The sequence below is a fragment of the Balaenoptera borealis genome (genome assembly GCF_965194805.1).
Source record: "Balaenoptera borealis genome assembly, chromosome: X".
Classification (NCBI taxonomy): domain Eukaryota; kingdom Metazoa; phylum Chordata; class Mammalia; order Artiodactyla; family Balaenopteridae; genus Balaenoptera; species Balaenoptera borealis.
The window spans coordinates 92,284,941-92,308,835 of NC_138881.1; the positions used below are offsets into that span (position 1 = coordinate 92,284,941).

Sequence of the window (23,895 nt, forward strand, 5' to 3'; positions counted from 1 at the left end):
TTCCTTGGCAGCCACGTCCTTCTGCGTTCTCCCAAGATGTGACTACCATCCTGGGTTTTCCATTGCTTCTTAAAAATAGTTTTATTATATATGCATATATCTTTAAACAAGAGTATTTAGCTTTTGAAATAATACAAAATTTATGTGTAGTTTTCTCCAACTTTTTCTATTTGGTATGTTAAGATTCATTCACATTATTGTATGAAGCTGTAGTTCATTCAGTTTCACTTCTGTATAACAGTCCTTGTTTGAATATACTAGAATTTGTTTCTCTGATCTCCTATTGTTGGATATTTGGGTTGTTTTGAGGTTTTTTTAAATTACAGAATAATCCAGGATTTATACCTAGATATAAAATTACTAGATTTCAGGGCAGTCAAAATTTCAACTTTTTAAGATGCCAAATTGTGTTCCAAAACAGTTACATCACTCCCTTACCTTTTGTCCCAGCTATTCTCACTTCCCTCTTTGTCTTTAATCTTATTTATTTTTATTTTAAAATTAGAGAAGCCACCTTGAATCTAGCAGCCTTTCCCTTCCCATTTCTAGCATAAAAGCCCCACTAAATGCCCATCATAATTGCTTTATATTTTAAAACTTCCTTACTATGTGTTTGTCCCACATTTGTTATGTACCACTGTAAAACATAAGTTTTCTAATGCCTCCATTCTGTTTAGTTGAATTTCTTTATAGTTATTTAATGCTTTTATTCTTCTACATTTTAAAATTCTGCTTATAACACTTCAAAATTATAGAATTGTAGAATAGAATTCTGGCAACTGAAGTTAGAATTTCATCCACTTAGTTCTTTATACAATACAGTGAGAGTTTTTTTCTCATCCTTTTCTTTACTTCCTTTGTAACAGGGCCCAGCTGGTCCCACTGGTATACCAGGGCCAATTGGTCCCCTAGGACCACCAGGTTTGATGGTAAGCTTGCTTCTGTAATTTCATTTCTCCTTTTCTTTTGATTTCTTTCACAGATATTAATATTATTTGTATTACTTGAAAGTATAATGTATTTACAGTGTTCATGATCTATAGTTTTCTTAAATTTTCTTATTTATGGGAGATTTTACAGTGTTATGGTGAACAATATATATGCTAAGTAATAGCTCCATTTTATAGATGGAAAAAATGAAGTACACAAAAGGAAAGATTAAAATATTTTGTCAGTTCTGGCCATCTTATGAAGTCTTCTAAGGCAGTTCTTTAGTCACTTGATGAAATATGTTTCTTCAAGCTGTGGTTTGCTGTTAAAGAGGTATTCACAAAACAGGTATTCACAAAAAAATTGGCTCTCATTTCTTAAGGACCTGTAACAAAACAGTAGGATTGGTGAGGGTAGTGAATCACTGTGCATTGGGATAAGGATTGGTATTCCCCAGGAAAGAAGCAAAAACTTATAAAGACCCTGAATGTGCAACCAGTTCTCTTACTTTACTACCTGTATGGTCACTTATATTTTCTACTGTAATAAATTGTAAGTACTTTTACCCCTGAAATACTTAGATTTCATTCAAGTCATGTTTTAGACTTAGAGCTCTGCTGTTGCCCTCTTAAAAGGGCAAGAAAATTGTACTTCAAAGTAATTTCTCATATGCCACTCTATCTCTCATCTACCATATATTTAAGTGACAGTTTTCATTATACCTTTATAGAGTGTACATTTTTGCTTGTGACAATTGGTCCTCTATTCATGAATGAAGGAAATAACGTTCGATAAATACTAGAAGATCTACCAGAAAAATATTGTGATTTCGGCTTTTTTAGAAATCTTTGGGAGAGGATTAGAAAACCTCTGAGTTTAGTTTGTTTTAGTTGTAGGTGTCTTGCAACACATGAGATTCTGGACCATGGCACTTTTTCCTAACTCTGTTATTACAACCTTGGCCTACCCTAGGTGTATTGTTACACCTTGAATTTCGTTAACTCTTGTGACCACATAACAGATTCACTGTGTACTTCTTAATGTCCTTGCAATTAACCCTGATTCAACAGATGAAGCAAAGTCTTAGAAATGCCACCAAGGTACAATATGTAAATAAATAGGTCAGCTGACATCAAGAAGTGATATACTTGGGCAGACAAATGCCAATTTAACTTTTCAAACCTTCAAACATTCTCAAATATACAAAGATTATATAAAATAAAACTGGACTAAAAAAGTAAACACATGCTTTTTAGAACTAGACAGTTAATTGTCTTATGGTACCTAAATTTAACCTATAATTCTGATATGATAAATTTGATGTTTGTTGAGATTAATTTTTGTATTGATTTTTGGCACGAGTGCTACTCCTCTGCCTCTACCCATCCTTGCATTTCTTCCCCCGCCCACTTGTAGCCTGTCATGAGAAGTCTCCACAATCATCTAGTTTCTTTAAATCAATTTAAATGTGTGTCTCTGACTAGAAAGCAATGAGAAAAAAACCCAGGAAATATTATTTTGAAGGGCTTTTTCAGTCCTCACTTTTTATGAAACCAAATAATTTTTTAATATACTCATTAATATAACACTTTTTTCCCTTTTCTGTGTCTTTTATTCTTAGGGCCCTCCTGGCCCACCAGGACTTCCAGGACCAAAGGTAGTTTTCTTTTCTTTTTTTTTTTTTTTTAATATCTTTTATTTGGTGTGGATTATTTTTGTTATTGTCAATGAGGTTTTAAATTGAAATCTCTCTTTTCAGGGGAATATGGGCTTAAATTTCCAGGGACCCAAGGGTGAAAAGGTGAGTAAAGATGAAAGTTGCTTATTTAGCCCTCAGTTTTTTCCTTTCATAGTCATTTGAACTTGTGTTTTTGCTTCTTGCAACTGTCTTAGCTTACATGTTATATTATTGTCTGTTTAAACTATGAAATATCACTTTCTTATTTTATCTTGCAAACAGGGTGAGCAAGGTCTTCAGGGCCCCCCTGGGCCACCTGGGCAGATCAGTGAACAGAAAAGACCAATTGATGTAGAGTTTCAGAAAGGAGATCAGGTGAGTAAGTAGGGAGGAAATCAATGAATATCTTGCTATGAAAGTAGCATTCCATTAAAATGCATTACAAGCTGGAATAAGGTTATATGTGAAAGTCCTTTTAAAATAACAAGGATTTGAGATAATTAAAATTTTAAAATAGCTTGATTGAGATATACTTTATATACCATACAATTCACCCATTTAAAGGGCACAATTACATTTTTTTTTAGTATATTCACAGGGTGGTGAAACCACCACGACAATTTAATTTTAGAATATTCTCATGAGCCCCCTCCAACAAAACCCCATACCAGTTAGTTGTGACTCCCCATTTCTCCCCAAACTCTCGAGCCCTGGGCAACCACCAATCTAATTTTTGGATCTGTAGAGTTGCCTATTTTGGACATTTTGTATAAATGGAATCATACAATATACGGTCTTCTCTGTCTGGTTTCTTTTACTTATTATAATGTTTTCAAGTTCATCCATGTTGTAGCATGTACTGGTACTTTGTTCCTTTTTATGGCTGAATAATATTCCTATGTGTGTATATTCCACATTTTATTTATTAATTCAACAGTTGATGGGCACTTGGATTTTTCTCCATTTTTGGCTATTGTGAATAATACCTTTATATACAAAATCAAGTCATGGTAAGATAGATTGTCATTGTTTTAGATGACTGTGTTCTTTACATTTCACTGATATGCAGGGAGAAAGATGGTATTACTCTATAAAATCTTGTCATTTTTAGAAATAATTTTCTGATACATTGCTTCTACTAGAGTAGATGAGGGGATCAAACACACCTTCTATAGAATAGTGGCTCACCCTTCAATAGAGTGTGTGCACTATTGTTTCACTTAAATGCTAATAAGAAAGTTAAGAATAAAGGATAAATTATACTGAAACTCTACCATCAATGTGTATTGGGCCATTTAAATCTCTGCCAAATTATGTGTGTTATATAGCTCCCAAATCTCCAAGTTTTAGGTACTCTTGCTTTTTATAAAATATTTTATAAGAATAAAAAATCATTAATACTTTTGGGACTTTCCTGGTGGCGCAGTGGTTAAGAATCCGCCTGCCAATGCAGGGGACATGGGTTCGAGCCCTGGTCCGGGAAGATCCCACATGCCGCGGAGCAACTAAGCCAGGGTGCCACAACTACTGAACCTGCGCTCTAGAGCCCGCGAGCCACAACTACTGAGTCCACGTGCCACAACTACTGAAGCCCACGCATCTAGAGCCTGTGCTTCACAAGAGAAGCCAGTGCAATGAGAAGCCCTAGCACCGCAACGAAGAGTAGCCCCCACTCGCCGCAACTGGAGAAAGCCTGTGTGCAGCAACAAAGACCCAATGCAACCAAAAATAAAATAAATAAATAAACTAAAAAATATCATTAATACTTTAATTTGAAGTGTTTTCTTGCTATCTACCTCAAAACTTGGCTTGTCCTAAAACTTAACTGAAATGAGCAAAGATGGCTCTAGATTTTTTGCCTAGTAGATATCAACTTTGAATTTGAAACATCTTATTATCTTTGGTTATATTACATGAGTCTATAGTTCAGCTTGTTAAAAGTGTTCCTAGCTAGCTCTAGTACTAACAGTATTTATATTGCTTTCCTTCTCCCTACTACTGCATAGGGACTTCCTGGTGACCGAGGGCCTCCTGGACCTCCAGGGATACGTGGTCCTCCAGTAAGTAACCTAAAATTCTTTAGCATCATTTAATGTAAATTGATATTGACACATAGTACTCCATGAACCAATGTAAAATTACTTTTGTGTGTACAGGGTCCTCCAGGTGGTATGAAAGGTGAGAAGGGTGAGCAAGGAGAGCCTGGCAAAAGAGTAAGTGTTATGGCTACTAATACTCTTTGCAAAAAATTTTAAATTTGTCTATGTGTGTGTGTGTGCATGCCGGTGCACATGCACATGTATGTCATTTTCTTTTTTTCCTCTTAAATCCTGCTTTCATTGCCTCAAAATGTCATGACTGACATATTCATTTATTTATTATAACATTGAAGTCCAAAAAGTCTACTTAAGAGAGTCCCAGGCAGGAAAAAGCTTGTTATATTTTTTAACCTTATATTTCCAAATAACAAATATATATTCTTACATTCCCTTGAATCCTATAGGGTAAACCGGGCAAAGATGGAGAGAATGGCCAACCAGGAATTCCAGTGAGTATTTAAAGTCTATCCCTTCCCTCAAAAAAAAAATGGCAACATTTGTACATGTTGGTAAAGAAGCAGGATGGCAAAGAAGCTTGGGTCTGGAAGTAGTTTAAATGAATGGAAATTATGCTTTCTTTCTTTTCTGAATGTGAATTTGAAATTTCTCTGTTTTTCAAGACAGATTTTTGTCAGATTTATTGAAATATAATTTGTATACAGTAAAATGAACCATTTTTAGTGTACAGTTCTGTGTGTTTTGCTACACACATACAGTTGTGTAACGATCTCCATAATACAAAATAGTTCCGTCCCCTCAAAAGTTCCCTCACGATCCTTTGTAGCTATTCCCTACCCTTCCCCAAAACCCCTGGAAACAACTGATCTGTTCTCCATCCCTATAATGCTGCCTATTCCAGAGTGGCATATAAATGGAGTCACATTGTGTATAGCTTTTTGAATCAGAATGCTTTCATGTAGCATAACGCACTGTACTGTATATCAGTAGTTCATTAACTTTTAATTGCTGACCAGTATGTGGTTATATGGATGTACCAAGGTTTGTTTATGCATTTACCCATTGAAGGACATTTTGGTTGTTTCTGGTTTTGGCCATCATGAATAAACTGCTAAAAACATTCACATACTATTTTTTGTGTGAACGTAAGTTTTTTCAGTAAAAGTTTTGACATATAATTCTAATTGCTACCAAAAAAAGAGGAAAATAAAATATGCAAGTCCAGGAACATTATTTCAGGCAGCCTCAGTTTCAAGAGTATCCACCATAGATGTTAGAAGAGGTTTGCAAGGACAGATAGAAAATTTGATGAAATTTGGAGACTATTCTGAAGGAAAGGGAAGCATTCTTAACAAGACTGGAAGTTATAAAGTCAGATAAATTGATTTCCAGATGATTTTCCTAAATAGGCAGTCCTCAGCTTATAAACTCTAGATTCACCAATGGCTTAAACATATAAAATGGCATAAGGTGGGGTTCAATTCAGGGCCTCAGTTACTGGCTTCCTTTGGAACAGTGATTTAGGCAGCCATGATATTCAGCAATTGCCTCTGATTGTTTTTGACTGATATCCCCAGGGAAAACGCTTTTCTAAGTTTGCACTGGGAGAACTACATTAGGTCAAATAAAGATAGCCATGCAAGTGGGATCTTTCTGGGAACCACCAGACAGGTCAAAAATGACAGTTCTCTGGGAATGGGGCTTTGAAGAAGCTTCAACCTGGTTCTTTCCCTTCCAGTTGCTGCTGTGCTGCTGGTTTTTACCTTGATTGTGAGCTGTTGGTTTTCAAGGCTACTGCGGAGCTGAGGAAGTGTGATGGGAATAGAGCCACAAACCTCTGTGTTCTCACCAAGATTCAATCTTTTATTTTTTTTTCAAGAAACACTTCCTGGATTGCTGCAAGCCTTTGGTTAATTTCTAGAGTTCTAAAAAGGTTGACTCTGACCATTTTTGCAAGTGTGCTTGTTGCTTTCATGGAGGAGAGGATTTTTGGAGGTCCTTATTACTCCACCATTTTTGCTGATGTCACTCTGTCTTCCATGTTTTAAAGGGTTTGCCTGGTGATCCTGGTTACCCTGGTGAACCAGGAAGGGATGGAGAAAAGGTAAGAATTTTAACACTTTGAAGTGACCGGTTTTATTCCAGTTAGCACAATCCTTTTCTTGCCCAAGTTTGAGTTATAAATGAAAAAATTCTAAATAACTAGCTTTTGTATTCAAAACATACCTTCTTTATCCATCTTTTGGTGTTGCTCTCTTTTCTTTTATACCAGTTCCTCTAAATTTTCATTCACTATCCTAAATCACAGTCCATGTGATAGAAATACATGGAGAAATGTTTAACTTTAGCATTTCCATTGTTAAAAGTTGATGCCTTTGCTTTGAGCATGTATCGGCAAAACTTTTGTTCTCCAGAAAGAGGATTTAGCCACTATTTTAGTCAGGTCCTCATACTAAAAAGGCTTATATAGCTGTGAATTTAGAATGTTGCCGCTAAACATTTCCATTCTCTACGCAGTTATTGTCTGGAAGTCCGTGGCTAATTCTTTGTTGTTTTTTTCATTTGGCTATGCAACCTGACTGAAGTCATTTATTTAGCAGCCTATTTTAAAAGTGACTTTGAAAGAATGTATGAAGCACACAGTTCTCCTATTTATAGCAAATCACAAAACATCCAGTTTTCCAATCTCTCTGATCTTTAATTGCTTTCTATGAAAACCAAAACTGAAAAGCTTTGTTCTGCAGGCAAGGAGGGAAAGGTGTTACAAACTTGAATGTACCCAGAGGGCACACGTTTTAATGGTGGTTTATCTCTAAACTAGATCCAAGTTCTAGCTTGGCTTTAGAGGCACAGCTAGAATAAATACTCAGAGAATAGAATTTTGTTTTTCTAGTGTAAGTAAAGTTATAGGATAGAGTATCTTCGTAAACTAAAAGGAGTTTATAGATAGATGAAAGGTTCCTATGAACAAGTCTAGAATGAGAATAGAGGTGTGAGAGAGATATCTATTCTTGGGTCTTGGCCAGTAGAGTTAACAGCTGAATACTGTGTTCTTCAGCTGTTGTAGCTACTGGTTAAGGGTAAACAGTTTTGTCTGAATTTGTCTTTCATTAGATTCTAAGAGCAAAGTCACAAAAGTAATTATGATTTATTAACTGTTCCTGATGATACTTAAGTCCATCAGCTCTAAAATATCTGTCACTGATGGAAATGACACTAAATTTATGCTGTTGACAAGTTTTTTGAAAAGGAACATGGCTAAATGTAAAAAACAAAAATGTAATGATTATAGCTGATTCTAGTGCTACCAGTTTGTAAATCAGCATCTTCTTTATAGAGTATTTATAGTTTGCTGGAAACTAGGAATCTTAAAATCAAAGGATGTTACAGCTAGACATACCTTAGAAGTCTGGTCTATAGATAAGGCAGAGAAGTTAATTGATTTAGTCAGCATCATAGAGCTTGTAAATCTGAGACAACATCACAGGTCTTCCTAGGCTTAGCTAAGTACTGTTTCATTACCTCATTTTGTATTTCTCTTTGAGATATTTTATTATGGATTTCTGGGTCTTTATGAAACATAGTTATCTGTTATATGTTTGAGGAAATTGATGTTTTCATGTGATTTTTACTAACCTGTTTTACAATTGTATTGAACAGGGCCAAAAGGGTGACATTGGCCCAACTGGGCCTCCTGGACTTGTAAGTTTTTTGTTTCAGTTTTTATTTATTAAATTTATTAGTGCATTTTAATTTTCATGTTTTAATTATATACTCCGTACCTTTTCCTCATAGAACACAAAATTCCAAGATCAACTTTTCCTGGCTTAAAAGTCTTTACATCCAAAACTTCAGTGATGTTGACCTCAAAGTCTTTGTATTGTTCTGCCTGTGTATTACTTCTCCATAATAAAGGTCCAAAATTACGGCATTAGGTTGTTTTGCATCATGATTGCCAAATCATTTCTCAAGTAACCAGCAGGTGGTGCAAGTGTTGCTTACAAAGTTTCAAAAAAAGAAAGTGTTGGGGAACTAGGGGATTGGTCCTTTCCCCTGCAGAGCTCAGGGCAACGATGGATTTGGTCTTAATAGGTTTTCTCAATTTGTAATTGTCTGATTCACACCTCTTTCTTCCCTGAGTGTGTGCTTTCTAGGGGCTCTTAATCAGAAATGTAGGGAACTGCTCTGTAAAAGAATACTTGAGGGGTTTACAAATCTTCTGTCATGTTTGCATTCACCATGAAATTCTAATCAAATATATTTTCATTCTTATTAAGAATAAAATGTCACTGTTGCAGTTGACATATTGGTTTTCCTATCATTGAAATTTGCTAAGACTCTTGACTTTAGGCTGCACTGAAGCTGCAAAGGGTCAATTGCCATAAAACCTATATGTTCAGACATTTGAGTAACATTAATTATTTTTGTCCATAAGTGAGTCTCAGATATTGATACTTGGTACTTTACCAAATCTAATGAGGAGGTACTTAAAGAAGATCTTAGACAATTTTTATTCACTTTCATTTTAAAATCAGAGTTTTACCTCTCTAAGAAGCAATTTCTCTAAAAAAATGAAATAAAATTTTGATGAACATCAGAAGAAATGGAAATTTTGAGAGTGCAATCCAATCCAACAGCTCACTTCCCCTTTTGAACTACTATCCCAATTCTAGGTCCCACAGATTTCAGTGTCCATTTGTCTGAATATTTCTTATATCCAAAAGGGCCAGGATAATTATCTCACTTTGCCAGTAGGTGATGATTTCTGTCTCAAACTGATAGTTTCTTAAATGTAAAGCTTACTTTATCTTTATAGCTCTATGAAGTTAATTTCTTTATATTTAGATTGTTTAATGTAAAATTATTTAGGCATAAGGTTCTAAGAAGATAGAAAAGGAATGATCAGCTAGTTGATTTTGATTAGTAAAGCCTTCCTGGTAGAGATGTGTTTTCTTTTTTTTTTTAAGAAGAAGAAAGAAATGTGGGTTGACAAAGAGAAAGATTGGGGGAAGGCATTATAGATGTTTAGAATGGCATATTCAAAGGCAAAAGCAGGAATGTGCAAGATACATGAAGTGGTTATAATCAGACCTCACTCTCCTAAAAGGTCATTCAGGACATGAAACAGGTGAGAGAGGTATTGGGAGTGAGAAGTAACTTGACAGAGTCCAGGGTTAAAAGTGACATCAGATATAGTAAGAAGTAGTGAACAATTTTGAATCCTTTAACAGGATAAGTAACACAGAAAAATTGCTTTTTGAGGAAGTGTGTCCAAGTAGTAGATTTGGATTAAATGGGACAAGCTCAGAGTTACTTCTGTTAGTACAAATGTAAGGTAAGGATAGAAGCTGTTGCAACAAGAAAGAAGGGGACACATTGGAGAGACATTTTTAGTAAAGAATTATCAGGCTTAGGTGATTGGAATGAATCGAATGTGAATTATAAGATAAGAGACATCAAACATAATTCTAGCTCTGTAAGTCTGGGGCTCAGGAGGGTGGTAACATTAGTACTGGCATTGAACATTTTCTAATCTGTTGAAGCATAGAAGTAACATAGAATATGACTCACAATCTACGTAAGTAGTCTTGATGATTTTGCATCTGAACATTTTGTGACCGTGATACACTGTAATCATATGTAGCTGCTAGGTTATTTTCAGAAGAACAAGTCTCTTCCTCTTTGAATTCCTTTATTTTTTTCTTTCATAATAAAGGTAATTCCTAGGCCTGGAACTGGTGTAACTGTAGGAGAAAAAGGAAACATTGGGTTACCTGGCTTGCCTGGAGAAAAAGGAGAGCGAGGATTTCCTGGAATACAGGGTCCACCTGGCCTTCCTGGACCTCCAGGTAAAAGAGACTGTACTGTACTTAATAGCCTTGAATTTATAGTATCTTTACTAATCCAAGTATACAGTATTATCATACTAGTTCCAGGGTGAGCATGGCAGTAGAAGGCAGAGGTATTTTTTAATTGACAGAAACTTCTCAACTCTTACTATAGCTTTTCTCACCAAGTTTCTTACCTGTACTTTAAAAAAAAAAAAAAAAGCAAAGTTACTTGAATAGTGTCCTTTTACCCTAAAAAAATACCATTTCTACCTTTTGTTATTAATAAATTACACCAAACAGTACTATGATCTCAAAATTAATCATTATACCTTTCATGCTGTTATGAAAGGGAACATTGTGCTAATAATGCCTAGTTATGTAAGATTTACTGTATTTTTATATAGTAAATAGCACTATCCACTTAAAATTCCAGAAACGTCTACCTAGAAATCCCCATGGTGATTTTGCTGTGCAGTAAAATCTTGGTGCTCAATACTGAGTTTTATATCATTCCTTTGTTGAAGATACACAGTATAGTAGAGCATTTCTAATTTGGCCACAAACTGAGCAGTACCCTTGTTTAGCATGTTTATTTGGATGTTCTGTGAAATGAGGTTTTAGTAAGGATTTATGTAAAATTTGAAAAAACATCTACAGTATCTGTCACACATACATGTATAATAAATTATGGTTACTTTTCCTTCAAAAATATTTGGCTAATGAAATATTAACATGATGAGATGAGTGACACTCAGTGTTTCTCCCAAGGAGAAAGAGAATAAATTGTGGGTCCCATTTTGCTCTAAGTATGCACTTTGGATTTTGAACTTCAAGGTAGTGGACTAAACACATACTGTGTCTGGAAAATTGAGATAAGGAATTCTCCAAGGATGTAGCAAAAAAGTTAAAGTGTTAGATAGTATGAAATAAAATTTAAAACGCACAAAGGATAAACCTAGAAGTCCCAAAATCCAGCATGTATGAGTTCAAGGAGAGAATAGGACAAGAAGCAGTATTTGAAAAATTAATGGCTGAGAACTTCTATCTATTAAAAAATGATTCCCTGTGAAAAGGCTTATGAATTACAAAGCAAAAGTAAAATAATAATACAAAAATACGTAACTAGACACATTTTAGGGACATTTTAGAATTTAAGGGTAAAAAGAAATTCTTAAAAACCATCTGAGAGCAAAGGCAGATCACCTACAAAACAGTGAGAATAAGAGGAAGATAATGGAGCACATTTTCAAAGTAATAAGGAAAAATAACTATGAATTTGAGATTCTATATTACATCAAACTATCATCCTAGCGTGAAGATGGGATGCTTAGAAAGTTTACTACCTCCAGATCTTCTCTGAAATAGTTACTGGAGGTTTTACTCCAAGAAGAAGACAATGAATTCAGGATGAAGTTGGCGGTGGGGGTGGGTAAGATACAAGAATCAGTGGTTAGGAAAGATATTGATAAAGTATTTTAAGTCTAAGCAAGTATGGATCATAAAAAATAACAGAAGTATTTTAAGTAACAATATGGAAGTATAATTGTACACATTACTAACAGGATATGGATGTACAGAGAGAATGGGGAAGTGAATGATAAGGTTTTTTGTTTTGTTAGAGGGAGAGAATATAAATATTATTAACTCTCTAAGTTTTTTCAAAAAATATAAGTTTTAGTACATAGGTTAAACATTTTAATAGTAACCACTAGAAAAGAATAGAAATAATATACATTACTTACTTGTTGAGGAAAGAAGATGACCAAAAAGCTGGATCTATGTCACACAAATTAGGATTGGGATAAAACAGACACAGATAAACCTGAATAAATAGAAAAAAATAAATAAAATGACAAGAAGAAGTTAAAAATAAATCAGCAACTCCAATAAATGTGAAAGGACTAAACACTGATTAGTAGACAAAAACTAAAATAAAATTGGAATAAAAATATCTGTATGCTGTGCACAGTAGACATATCTAAAGTAAAACAACATAGAAAATTTGAAAATAAAGCAATGGGAAGATATTAAGCAAATGCTACCAAAAGGAAAGCTGGTTTAGCAATTCTAATACAGTATGAAATAGAATTCAATGAAAAAATGCATTAAAAAACAGATATTTCACATGGATAGACAACTTATACCACAGTGATATAAAGGTCACTAAACTTATGCATCTAACAATATAGCTTTGAATATGTAAAATGAAAACTGATAAACTACAAGGGATAATTTGGCAACTCCCCAATATATCAAGTAAGTGAAAAATAAATAAGGATATAAATGATTTGAGCAACACAATTAAGCTGTATTTATGGGGGAGAGAGAAAAACTGTGTGTGCAGCAGAGAATGTACATTCTTTTCAAACACACATGAAGCATTTATAGAAATTGACTCTATTAGACCAGAAAAAATCTTTTAAAATTATATGCGGGCCATGCTCTGTGACCACAGTGAAATGAAGTCAGAAATTAACAACAAAAAGCACCAAATATTTGTATATTAAAGTGCATATTTCTAAATAACTCTAGAGGTAAAGAGAATACAGAAATGTAGATGATGAACTACTAAATGCTAAATAAACAACCTCGTATCAAAACTCATTGTACCCTAAATTTATCACAAAATTAGAGATACTGAAAATAAATGAGCTAAGTTGGAAACATAATAAGAAATAAAACAAGCACATGCCATTTGCAGCAACATGCGTGGACCTAGAGATTGTCATACTGAGTGAAATAAGTCAGACAGAGGAAGACAAATATCATATGATAGCGCTTATATGTGGAATCTAAAAAAAAGGCTACCAATGAACTTATCTACAAAACAGAAATAGAGTTACAGATGTAGAAAACAAACTTATGGTTATCAGGGGGCAAAGGGCGGGGAGGGATAAATTGGGAGATTGAGATTGACATATACACACTACTATATACAAAATAGATGACTAACAAGTACCTACAGTATAGTACAGGTAACACTACTCAGTACTCTGTAATGGACTATATGGGAAAAGTATCTAAAAAAGAGTGGATATATGTATATGTATAACTGATTCACTTTGCTGTACCTCTGAAACTAACACAACATTGTAAATCAACTATACTCCAATACAAATTAAAAAAAAAAAACAAGCACAAACAAAATAGACGGAAAAAATTGAGAAAGGTAAAAATAAAATATGATCAAGATAAAGGGAAGAGAAGGCACAAATAAAATCAGTAAAGAAAAAAGATTACCATAAATACAATTAAAATTTTTAGATTACAAGAAAACTATAAAACTATGTCAATATATTTTAAATTCTAGGTGAAATATACATTCCTCATGAAACAGAAAATATAAAGTAATAAAATTTTCCTGAGAAAGTGGGACACCTGAGTAGATCAATTACCATAGAAGTTCTTGAAACGTTAATGGTCTCCATGAAAAAGCATTGGTTTTGTGGGTGGTTTTATAGAGTTTTATGGATGAAATCTACCAAGTTCTTGAGCAGGTGTTTCTCATAGTTTATAAACTGTTTCAGAACATTTTTTTTAAAAGGAAATTGAGTTTAGCAGATCAATACCAAACCACCAAGGAGATACACTGGAAATAACTATAGTTCAATATCATTTATGAATGTGGAAGTAACAATCTTAAATAAAATATTATCAAATCAATCCAGAAGTATATTAAACAATATGATATTATGACCAAATAGATTTTACCCTAAGATTGCAAGGATGGTTCAACATCACTGTAATTGACCACATTGACATATTAAAAGAGAATAGGCCAATAGATGCAAGGAAAACAGTAAAATTCAATACTTATTCATTTTTAAAAGGAAAAAAAAATATTAAACTAAGATTAGGGACTTCCCTGGTGGCGCAGTGGTTAAGAATCCCCCTGCCAATGCAGGGGACATAGGTTCGAGCCCTGGTCCAGGAAGATCCCACATGCCATAGAGCAGCTAAGCCCACGTGCCACAAGTCCTGAGCCCACGCACCTAGAGCCTGTGCTGTGCAACAAGAGAAGCCGCTACAATGAGAAGCCCACACACCACAACGAAGAGCAGCCCCTGCTCACCACAACTAGAGAAAGCCGACACTCAGCAACGAAGACCCAACATAGCCATACATAAACAAATAAATAAATAAATAAATTTATTTTTTTAAAAAACCTAAGATTAAAAGGGAACTGTCTTGAAGACCTAAATAGACATTTCTCCAAAGAAGATGTACAGATGGCCAAGAGGCACATGAAAAGCTGCTCACCATCTCTAATTATTAGAGAAATGCAAATCAAAAGTACAGTGAGGTATCACCTCACACCGGTTAGAATGGGCATCATCAGAAAATCTACAAACAATGAATGCTGCAGAGGGTGTGGAGAAAAGGGAACCCTCTTGCACTGTTGGTGGGAATGTAAATTGATACAGCCACTATGGAGAACAGTATGGAGGTTCCTTAAAAAACTAAAAATAGAATGACCATATGACCCAGCAATCCCACTACTGGGCATATACCCAGAGAAAACCATAATTCAAAAAGACACATGCACCCCAATGTTCATTGCAGCACTATTTGCAATAGCCAGGTCATGGAAGCAACCTAAATGCCCATCGACAGATGCATGGATAAAGAAGATGTGGTACATATATACAATGGAATATTACTCAGCCATAAAAAGGAACGGAATTGGGTCATTTGTAGAGACGTGGATGGATCTAGAGACTGTCATACAGAGTGAAGTAAGTCAGAAAGAGAAAAACAGATATCATATATTAACACATATATGTGGAATCTAGAAAAATGGTACAGATGAACCAGTTTGCAAGGCAGAAATAGAGACACAGATGTAGAGAACAAATGTATGGACACGAATGGGGGAAGTGGTGGGGGGGGTGGGGTGCTGTGATGAATTGGGAGATTGGGATTGACATATATACACTAATATGTATAAAATGGATAACTAATAAGAACCTGCTGTATAAAAAAATAAGTTAAATTCAGAAAAATAAAAAAGGAACTGTCTTGGGCTTCCCTGGTGGCGCAGTGGTTAAGAATCCACCTGCCAATGCAGGGGACACGGGTTCGAGCCCTGGTCTGGGAAGATCCCACATGCCGCGGAGCAACTAAGCCCGTGCGCCACAACTACTGAGCCTGCGCTCTAGAGCCCGTGAGCCACAACTACTGAGCCCATGTGCCACAACTACTGAAGCCTGTGTGCCTAGAGCCCGTGCTCCACAACAAGAGAAGCCACCGCAGTGAGAAGCCCACGCACCTCAATGAAGAGTAGCCCCCACTCGCCACAACTAGAGAAAGCCACGCACAGCAACAAAGAACCAAAGCAGCCAAAAGTAAATAAGTAAAATAAATAAATTTACATAAAAAAAGGGAATTGTCTTAACTTGATGACAGAATATAAGACTTGATGTCTTATATTCTCTTGAAGCTATCTACTTCATACAGGAAGTACAGGACTGTGCAGGAAATGTCATACTTTTTGGTGAAACATCAGGAGCATTCTCATTCAAGTCAAAAATAAGGTAAAGATATGGTCACCAATACCGTTTGTTCTTATACTGAAGATCCCAGCCAGCATACTAAGTCTGGAAAAAAAAAGAGGTGTATGGATAAAAAACAAAAAGCAAACCAAATTTTGGTTATTCACAGGCCATGTGATAATCTACCCATAGAGCCTAAAAGAATCAAATGACAAATTACCAGAACTTAGAATGTTTGCAAGGTAGCCAAATATGAGTTGCAAACTTAAATAACTTACCTTCCTCTAAACCAGCAATAAAATAATTAAACTTATAAGAGGACAAAATCCAGTTAACAAAAGTAACAGTCATAAAACTGACATTAGCAATCAAATTTACCCAAGAATAAACCAAACAAAAGATGTGTAAGATCTCTTTCATAACTTTGTAAAATACTATTAAATAATATAAAATTAATAAGTGGAAAGATATAATACTTAATTATTACTTGGTGCGAGAAGTCAATATTATATACAGGCGATTCTACCAAAATTTAATCTTTAAATTCAAATTAATCTCATTCAAAATTACAATGATTTTTTTAAAATGAAACTGACAAGCTGACTCTGAAATTCACTTAGAAGAGTAAATTTGTAAGTGTAGTGGAGATGGTTTTAAAAAGAACAAAGATGGGTATATTTTCCTTACCAGTTTTGAAAACATTATAAAGCTGTAGTAATGAAAAAGTGTGTTAATGGTGCAGGAACAGATAGTGGAACAGAAGAATGTCCAGAAACAGAGCCACGTTTACATGAGAACTTTGAGATGCCTCTTTTCTTCCTGTAAATGGCTTCCTGGTATTTCTGAGATTAAAAGATCATAGTGTCAAAGGAGAGTGAGTAGAGAGTTAGTTATTAGTACATTTCCAAAAGTAATAAAGCTGCTTTAAATTATTCTTTCTTATACTCAAAGTAGTACTTACATTATTGGAACTTTCCATCTTTTCCCTAGGTGTTGATTCTCATAGAAAAAACTAAGAACATAACCGGTATTATACATTAAAGGAAGATCTTATCATTACTTAATGTCTCATTGAGACCCAAAGTAATATGTCTAAAATAAGATCATTTTGATCACTTTTAATGGGTATTTGTTTTTATTTTAGGACTTGCAGTTACAGGTCCTCCTGGGCCCCCTGGCTTTCCTGGGGAAAGGGGCCAGAAAGGTGATGAAGGTCCACCTGGAATTTCCATTCCTGGATCTCCTGGACTTGATGGACAGCCTGGGGCTCCTGGCCTTCCAGGGCCTCCTGGCCCCCCTGGCCCTCACATCCCTCCTAGTAAGCTATAGTTTTTTCCTGTTAAGTTCTATTGCTGTTTTTGTTTTGTCTTTATAAGTGAATCTAGCTGAAGGTTGGCATCATTCTTTGTATTTCTGACAGCTAAATATTCTTCCACTGCTTCTACTTTTGATTTTTTGGTGATTCTTTGATATTTAGATTTGTTCTTCAAATTCTCACTAATATTATATCTTCCTTTTGTTTATAGGTAGTTGTATTAATGCAGAGAAATAACTGAAAATAGATCTTTTTTTTTTTCTAGCCTATCAGACTTTCTCATTGTTGTCTTCTGGATATTTTACAACAATTGGCTTGCTGTTCTTGTTTTATCTTATCTCAGGTGATGAGGTATGTGAAGCAGGCCCTCCTGGCCCTCCAGGATCTCCAGGTGATAGAGGACTCCAAGGAGAACAAGGAGTGAAAGGTTTGATTCCCATATTCCTTCATCCTTTGAAATCATCAGCAAAATCCCCTATATCCTCCACCCTACCTCAGCCACTCACTCCCATGGTCATACCCCAAGACCACACATTACCAGTAGTGCACACTTCCATATTTTGACTTCCCGAATCTCGTTTTGTGACCACTACATCCTATCTTTCTAGCTTACTACCTCTAATAACCTGACTCCAACATTACTTCACACTCACTGAAACCTACCAACTTTGACTGTCCCTCAACCTTTTGATGTCCTTTCTTCTCTCCTAACCCAGCTTAAATTCCATAATCAATCTCATGCATAAACTCTTGACACCTTTGCCCTCCTCTCCTGCCATTGTACTCACTTCGAACAAAAGCACAGCCCTGGTAATTCCAAATTACCACCTCTTCTGAGCCTGTTCCCTCTCTTCTCTCTTCGAACTTCTAACACCTCCTCTTCCATTCTCATTTTAGGATTCTGACTTTGCTTCCTCCTCCACTGACCAGTTGAAGCAATAATAAGAGAACTTCCACAGATTGCCGCCACCACCATATTTACCCACCTATTTGCGTCTTTGCGCCTATATTCTGCCTTCCTGCCTATTATTGTTACTGCTCCTATCTAAAGCAATTCTTCTGTTTGTACAATAGATTCAGTTTCCTCTTGTTCCCCCCCCCCCCAAAATTCATTCCAGAAATTCTTGTCTCTCCCATATCATCGATTTTCCCCTTTTACTGGATCATTCCCAGCAGTATACAAATATGCTTTTTTCACCCATCTAAAAATATTTTATCATAACCCCACCTCCCCTGCCAGATACTACGCTATTCCTCTGCTTCCATTTGCAGCAAAACTCTTCAAGAATTTTCTACTCACTGTCTCTAGACAACTCTACTCTCATTTTCTCTTAAACATACTCCTTAGGACTTCACTCCCCTCCCCCCACCACTCCACAGATGCTGCTTTTGTCAAAGTCATCAGCAGCCTGTTCATTGCCAATTCAAATATCAAGTCTCAGTCCATTATTTCCTTGATTTTTCCATTCTTTAAACACTTTCTTCACTTGGTTTTCAGTATATTACATGCTCTGTTTTTCTTCCTACCTTCCTGGCATATCATATATATCAGATATAGATATAGGTATAGATATGTCTTTCTCTATATAGATATGTCTCCTCCTATACATACTCTGTCTCTATATGTATATCTCTCTGTGTGTATGTCTATCTATTACCTCCCGTGTAACTACTGTCTAAATCAAAATATAGAACTTTTCCAAGACTCTAGAAGACTCTCTTGTGCGTCCTAGTCAGCACTCCCAAAGGTAACCACTGTTGTATCCTCAATCAAACAGTTTGTCTAACTTTGAACTTTGTATAAATGGAATCATACAGTATGGGCTCTTTTATGTCTTAATATTTTATCTGGTTTCTTTTGCTTAATATTATATTTGTGAGGTATATCCATGTTTTTGTTTGTAGCAGTATTTTTTCACTGCTCTTTGGTATTTCATTGAATGAATATTCCTATTCATATTCATCCATTCTAATGTTAATGGACATTTGGTCTGGGGCTATTATGAATAAAGCTGCTATGAATATTCATATATATATATATATATTTTGTAGGACATAAGCATTCATTTCTGTTGTGTAAACCTGGTAATGGAATTGCTGGGTCATAGGTAGATGTATCTTTGATTCCATAGATATCACCAAACCATTTTACAAAGAGGATTTAGTTTCCATTTCCCTCACAACTTATTGATGCTGAGCCTCTTTTCTTATAGTCTGTACATTCTTTTTGTAAAGTACCTATCTTTTTCTATTTTAATTGGGTTGTTGGATATATGTATCACAAATATATTTTCCCATTCTGTGACTTGCTTTTTTACTCACGTCTTTTCTTGAACAGAAGTTGTTAATTAAAAGAAGTCATATTATTAATGTCCTCTTTTATGGTTAGTGCTGTTTATGTTCTGTTTTAGAAATCTTTGCTTATCCCAAGGACCTGATGATATTCCTCTATGTTTTCTTCTAAAAGCTTTATCGTTTTTGCCTTTTACATTTCGAGCTTTGATCTGTCACAGAGTCATCCTTGATTCCCTTCTTCTTTTGCATTCTATATATGATCCATGAGAAAACCCTATTGGCTCTACTTTCAAATATGTCCAGAATCTAACCAATTCTCACCATGTTCATTGCTGTCACTCTGGAATGAGCTACTATCTCTCCTAGATCACTTCAGCAGTAGCCACTTATGTGGTTACCCTGTTTCCATCCTTGTACTTAGATTATACTATTAACATAGCAACCAGAGTCATCCTTTTAAAACTTAAGTCATATCATGTTGCTTTTCTGTTTAATTTCTTCTCCTAGATTCTCATTTCACTCACAGTAAAAGCCACAGTCTTTGTGGTGGCCTATGTGATACTTTATGATATGCCACTTGTTATAACCTGTTAACTGTCTGACCTGGTTCCCCTTCCTCACTGTACCCCCGCAATCTGTTCTCCTTGATGTTCCTTCTATATGCCAAACATGGCTACTCTTTCTACCTGGACTGCTCTACGGTCGTTATGCACGTGCCATGTCCTTTAAGTTTTTTTAATCACGTGTCATCTTCTCAGTGAGGTCTTATCCTGACCGCCCTATTTAAAATTGCAACCTGCCACCCACCCCTAAGCATATCCAATTTCACTTACCCAGCCACTGGTAGAATGTAAACACTGTGAAGGTATGGATTTTGTCTGTTTTGTTTATCAATGTACTACAAACTCCTTGAACAGTGCTTGGCACATAGTAGGTGCTCAGTAAATATTTATCAAGTAAATTGATTCTAGATATAGGCTTCTCTAACTACACTGTTAGGTAGGAATATTGTCCCTTAGTGCTAACTTCTTTAGAACCTATCTAAAGAAGGTATATGTACACCTTCAAGTAAAATTTGTTTTTTATTATGGTTTTCTCTAGGTGACAAGGGTGACACCTGCTTCAACTGTATTGGAACTGGTGTTTCAGGGCCTCCAGGTGAACCTGGTTTGCCAGGTCTTCCAGGTCCCCCAGGTAAAACATTCTTCCTCAGGGCAACCTTAAAAATATTTCTTGGCTAGATATTAGTGAGCTTATTATAGTTTTAAATGATGCCAGTTTCTCATTTTATGGCTAGTCACTCATATCCATAAATAATTAAATATGAAATGTCACTATCTGCTATGAAATAAATTATGCTCTTGTTTCCAGTAGCTGAAGCTACCAACATTTTCTATTAAAGAATTTCGACAGTATTACTCCAGGAAAAATATCTTTCTTATTTTCCATATGGTGAGGAAAATAACTTATACAGAGTCAGACTTCTTTATTCCAGAAAACTGGGGAAAATATTCATAATACCTGGCCCCTGAATATGGTTTTCAGTGGCCAAGATTCTAGTCATTGGGATGTATCACCTGTTGTCATTAAGAAACGGTCTTCTACCAGAGTTTGGCAATCAACTGCCAATATTCCTCTTTATTTTTTTAATTTTTAAAAATTAAAAAAAAATTTAAATGTTCTTCTTTTTTAAAAAAATTTTTTATTGGAGTATAGTTGATTTAAATGTTATATTAGGTTCATGTGTACAGCAAAGTGAATCAGTTATACATATACATATATCCAGTCTTTTTTAGATTCTTTTCCCATTATAGGCCATTACAGAGTATTGAATAGAGTTCTCTGTGCTATACAGTAGGTCCTTATTAGTTATCTATTTTATGTGTAGTAGTGTGTATATGTCAATTCCAGTCTCCCAATTTATCCCCCTCCTCCCTTACCCCCCTTGTAGCCATAAGTTTGTTTTCTACATCTGTAACTCTATTTCTGTTTTGTAGATAAGTTCATTTGTACCCTGTTTGTAAATTCCACATATAAGTGATATCATATGATATTTGTCTTCCTCTTTCTATATATAACTCCCCCTTCCCCATTTCCAATCAGAACCATATTTGATATATATCAGACCCGCAACTCTTTTACTCAACTGCCTCTTGGGGTTTCCCAGTATTATATTCTCTTGAAATCACACTTCATGTCTGAGTCAGTCAGGGCTGAGAATAGATACCAGATCTCTTACCTTTCTGTCTAGTGTGTCTGCCGACCACACATTTGGTGCTTGGAAATAGATTTTCAGCAAGTCTTATAGCTGCCCCTAGAAGTTAATCATCTAGGCTTGTACTTCCAGTCTAGTGGTTTTCAAACTTGGGAGTGCATCAGAATTACTTGGAGGGCTTGTTAAAACCCAGATTCCTGGGTCCCACCCCCCAAATTTCTGATTCAGTAGACCTGGGGTGGAGGGCCCAAGAATTAGCATTTCTAACCAGTGCCCAGGTGATGCTGATGCAGCTGGTCCAGGGACCCATTTAGAGCACTGCTTTAGTAATATTTCCTCTAGGCTTTGAGCACCAATCCTTTTTCATAAACCAAATTTTAGGGAGTGACAAACCAAAGAAAGAACTGGTAGGAATCTGGGAAAATTGTCTAAGTAAGAACAAAGAAAGATACACAGACTTTGTCCTTATCTCCTTCTCACCTTGGCAATGGGGTGGTTATAAGAGCCAAGCATTTCTGTGCATAGTACTTGGTAGCTGCGAGCTCTGAGAGGCTTTGGAATTGGAAATACCTAAGGATACAATGCTGTATGTACCAGGAAATATTAGATTTACCTAAAAGAAAGGATGATCTCCTCACCTTCAGAGCATAGAATAGAAAAATCAAAATATAACTTGTTAAATGGGATTGAATGGCATTCTTTCTTTCTTTCTTTAATTTATTTAATTAATTAATTTATTTATTTATTTATGGCTGTGTTGGGTCTTCATTGCTGCGCGCGGGCTTCCTCTAGTTGTGGCGAGTGGGGGCTACTCTTCGTCGTGGTGCCTGGGCTTCTCATTGCGGTGGCTTCTCTTGTTGCAGAGTCTGGGCTCTAGGCGTGCGGACTTCAGTAGTTGTGGCACGTGGGATCATTAGTTGTGGCTCGCGGGCTCAGTAGTTGTGGCTCGCAGGCTCTAGAGCGCAGGCTCAGCAGTTGTGGTGCACGGGCTTAGTTGCTCCGCGGCATGTGGGATCTTCCTGGACCAGGGCTCGAACCCGTGTCCCCTGCATTGTTGCACTGGCAGGTAGATTCTTAACCACTGTGCCACTGGGGAAGTCTGGCATTCTTATTTTAAAACTTGACTTCCTGACTTGCTGATTTTTATATGAGCTTTGTCAGGATTTCAAGCTCAAAGCTCACATCACTCTGTGTGTGTGTGTGTATTAGGATCTCTTGGTTTCCCTGGACAGAAGGGTGAAAAAGGACACGCTGGTGCAACCGGTCCCAAAGGATTAACAGTAAGTTTTGAGTATATTATATAACAAAAGAAGTAGAAGAAACCCATTTACATTTTGATTTTCACTTGTGGATATATATAAAAGAAATTTCGTTTTCTTATTATGATATATTTGATTCTTTCACTCTCGCTGACTCATATGTCTCACTTGACTCATAGCTTGGTACACTAAATGTTATTGGGCAGGTTGATGGGATAAACTGGAGAAAGTATTAGAAAAAAAGAAACTGATTTCCTTTTTCTCTCTCTTCTTTTTCCCCTCTTTATTGCCGCCCCCCCCCCCACCCCCCGCCACTCCTCAGGGCATACCAGGAGCTCCAGGCGCTCCAGGCTTTCCCGGACCTAAAGGTGAACCTGGTGACATCCTCACTTTTCCAGGAATGAAGGGTGACAAAGGAGATTTGGGTTCTCCTGGAGCTCCAGGGCTTCCTGGTTTACCTGGCACCCCTGGACAGGATGGGTTGCCAGGGCTTCCTGGCCCCAAAGGAGAACCTGTGAGTTGGTTTGATATTCTTGGTTTTGTCATGACAAATTGTTAGTGATGTTTCCTAGGATAGGCCTGGTGCTGAGATGAACATGTAATCAATGCTTAAAAGAATGTGATTATATATACTAATGGTACATTGTTATTGACTACGTAGGGTTTCTTTACAGTTCTTTTCTCAGTGGTTTTATTAATTCTTTCTGCTTAACCCACTGCTATATTGAGTAATATTTGCTATGACTAGGTAGGCAGGAGGTTAAGATGCTTATGGGTCACTGTGGGGTTCCCCTTTTCTTATCCCACATAGCCTTGTCTGGTT

General features: G+C 36.0%; 1 protein-coding gene across 3 annotated transcripts in view; it reads left to right on the forward strand.

Moving 5' to 3' along the window:
- The window catches only part of COL4A5 (collagen type IV alpha 5 chain), a 236,266-nt gene that overhangs the window by 137,849 nt on the left and 74,522 nt on the right, over nt 1-23,895 (forward strand). For all 3 annotated transcript variants that reach the window (XM_082376980.1, XM_082376978.1, XM_082376979.1), the window contains exons 10-24: nt 867-929; nt 2,552-2,587; nt 2,690-2,731; nt 2,891-2,983; nt 4,615-4,668; nt 4,765-4,821; nt 5,112-5,156; nt 6,716-6,769; nt 8,326-8,367; nt 10,382-10,514; nt 17,133-17,306; nt 17,647-17,730; nt 20,700-20,792; nt 23,023-23,093; nt 23,395-23,586. In XM_082376980.1, the coding sequence (XP_082233106.1) occupies nt 867-929; nt 2,552-2,587; nt 2,690-2,731; nt 2,891-2,983; nt 4,615-4,668; nt 4,765-4,821; nt 5,112-5,156; nt 6,716-6,769; nt 8,326-8,367; nt 10,382-10,514; nt 17,133-17,306; nt 17,647-17,730; nt 20,700-20,792; nt 23,023-23,093; nt 23,395-23,586 (1,233 nt within the window). The remainder of the gene's footprint in view (nt 1-866; nt 930-2,551; nt 2,588-2,689; nt 2,732-2,890; nt 2,984-4,614; nt 4,669-4,764; nt 4,822-5,111; nt 5,157-6,715; nt 6,770-8,325; nt 8,368-10,381; nt 10,515-17,132; nt 17,307-17,646; nt 17,731-20,699; nt 20,793-23,022; nt 23,094-23,394; nt 23,587-23,895) is intronic.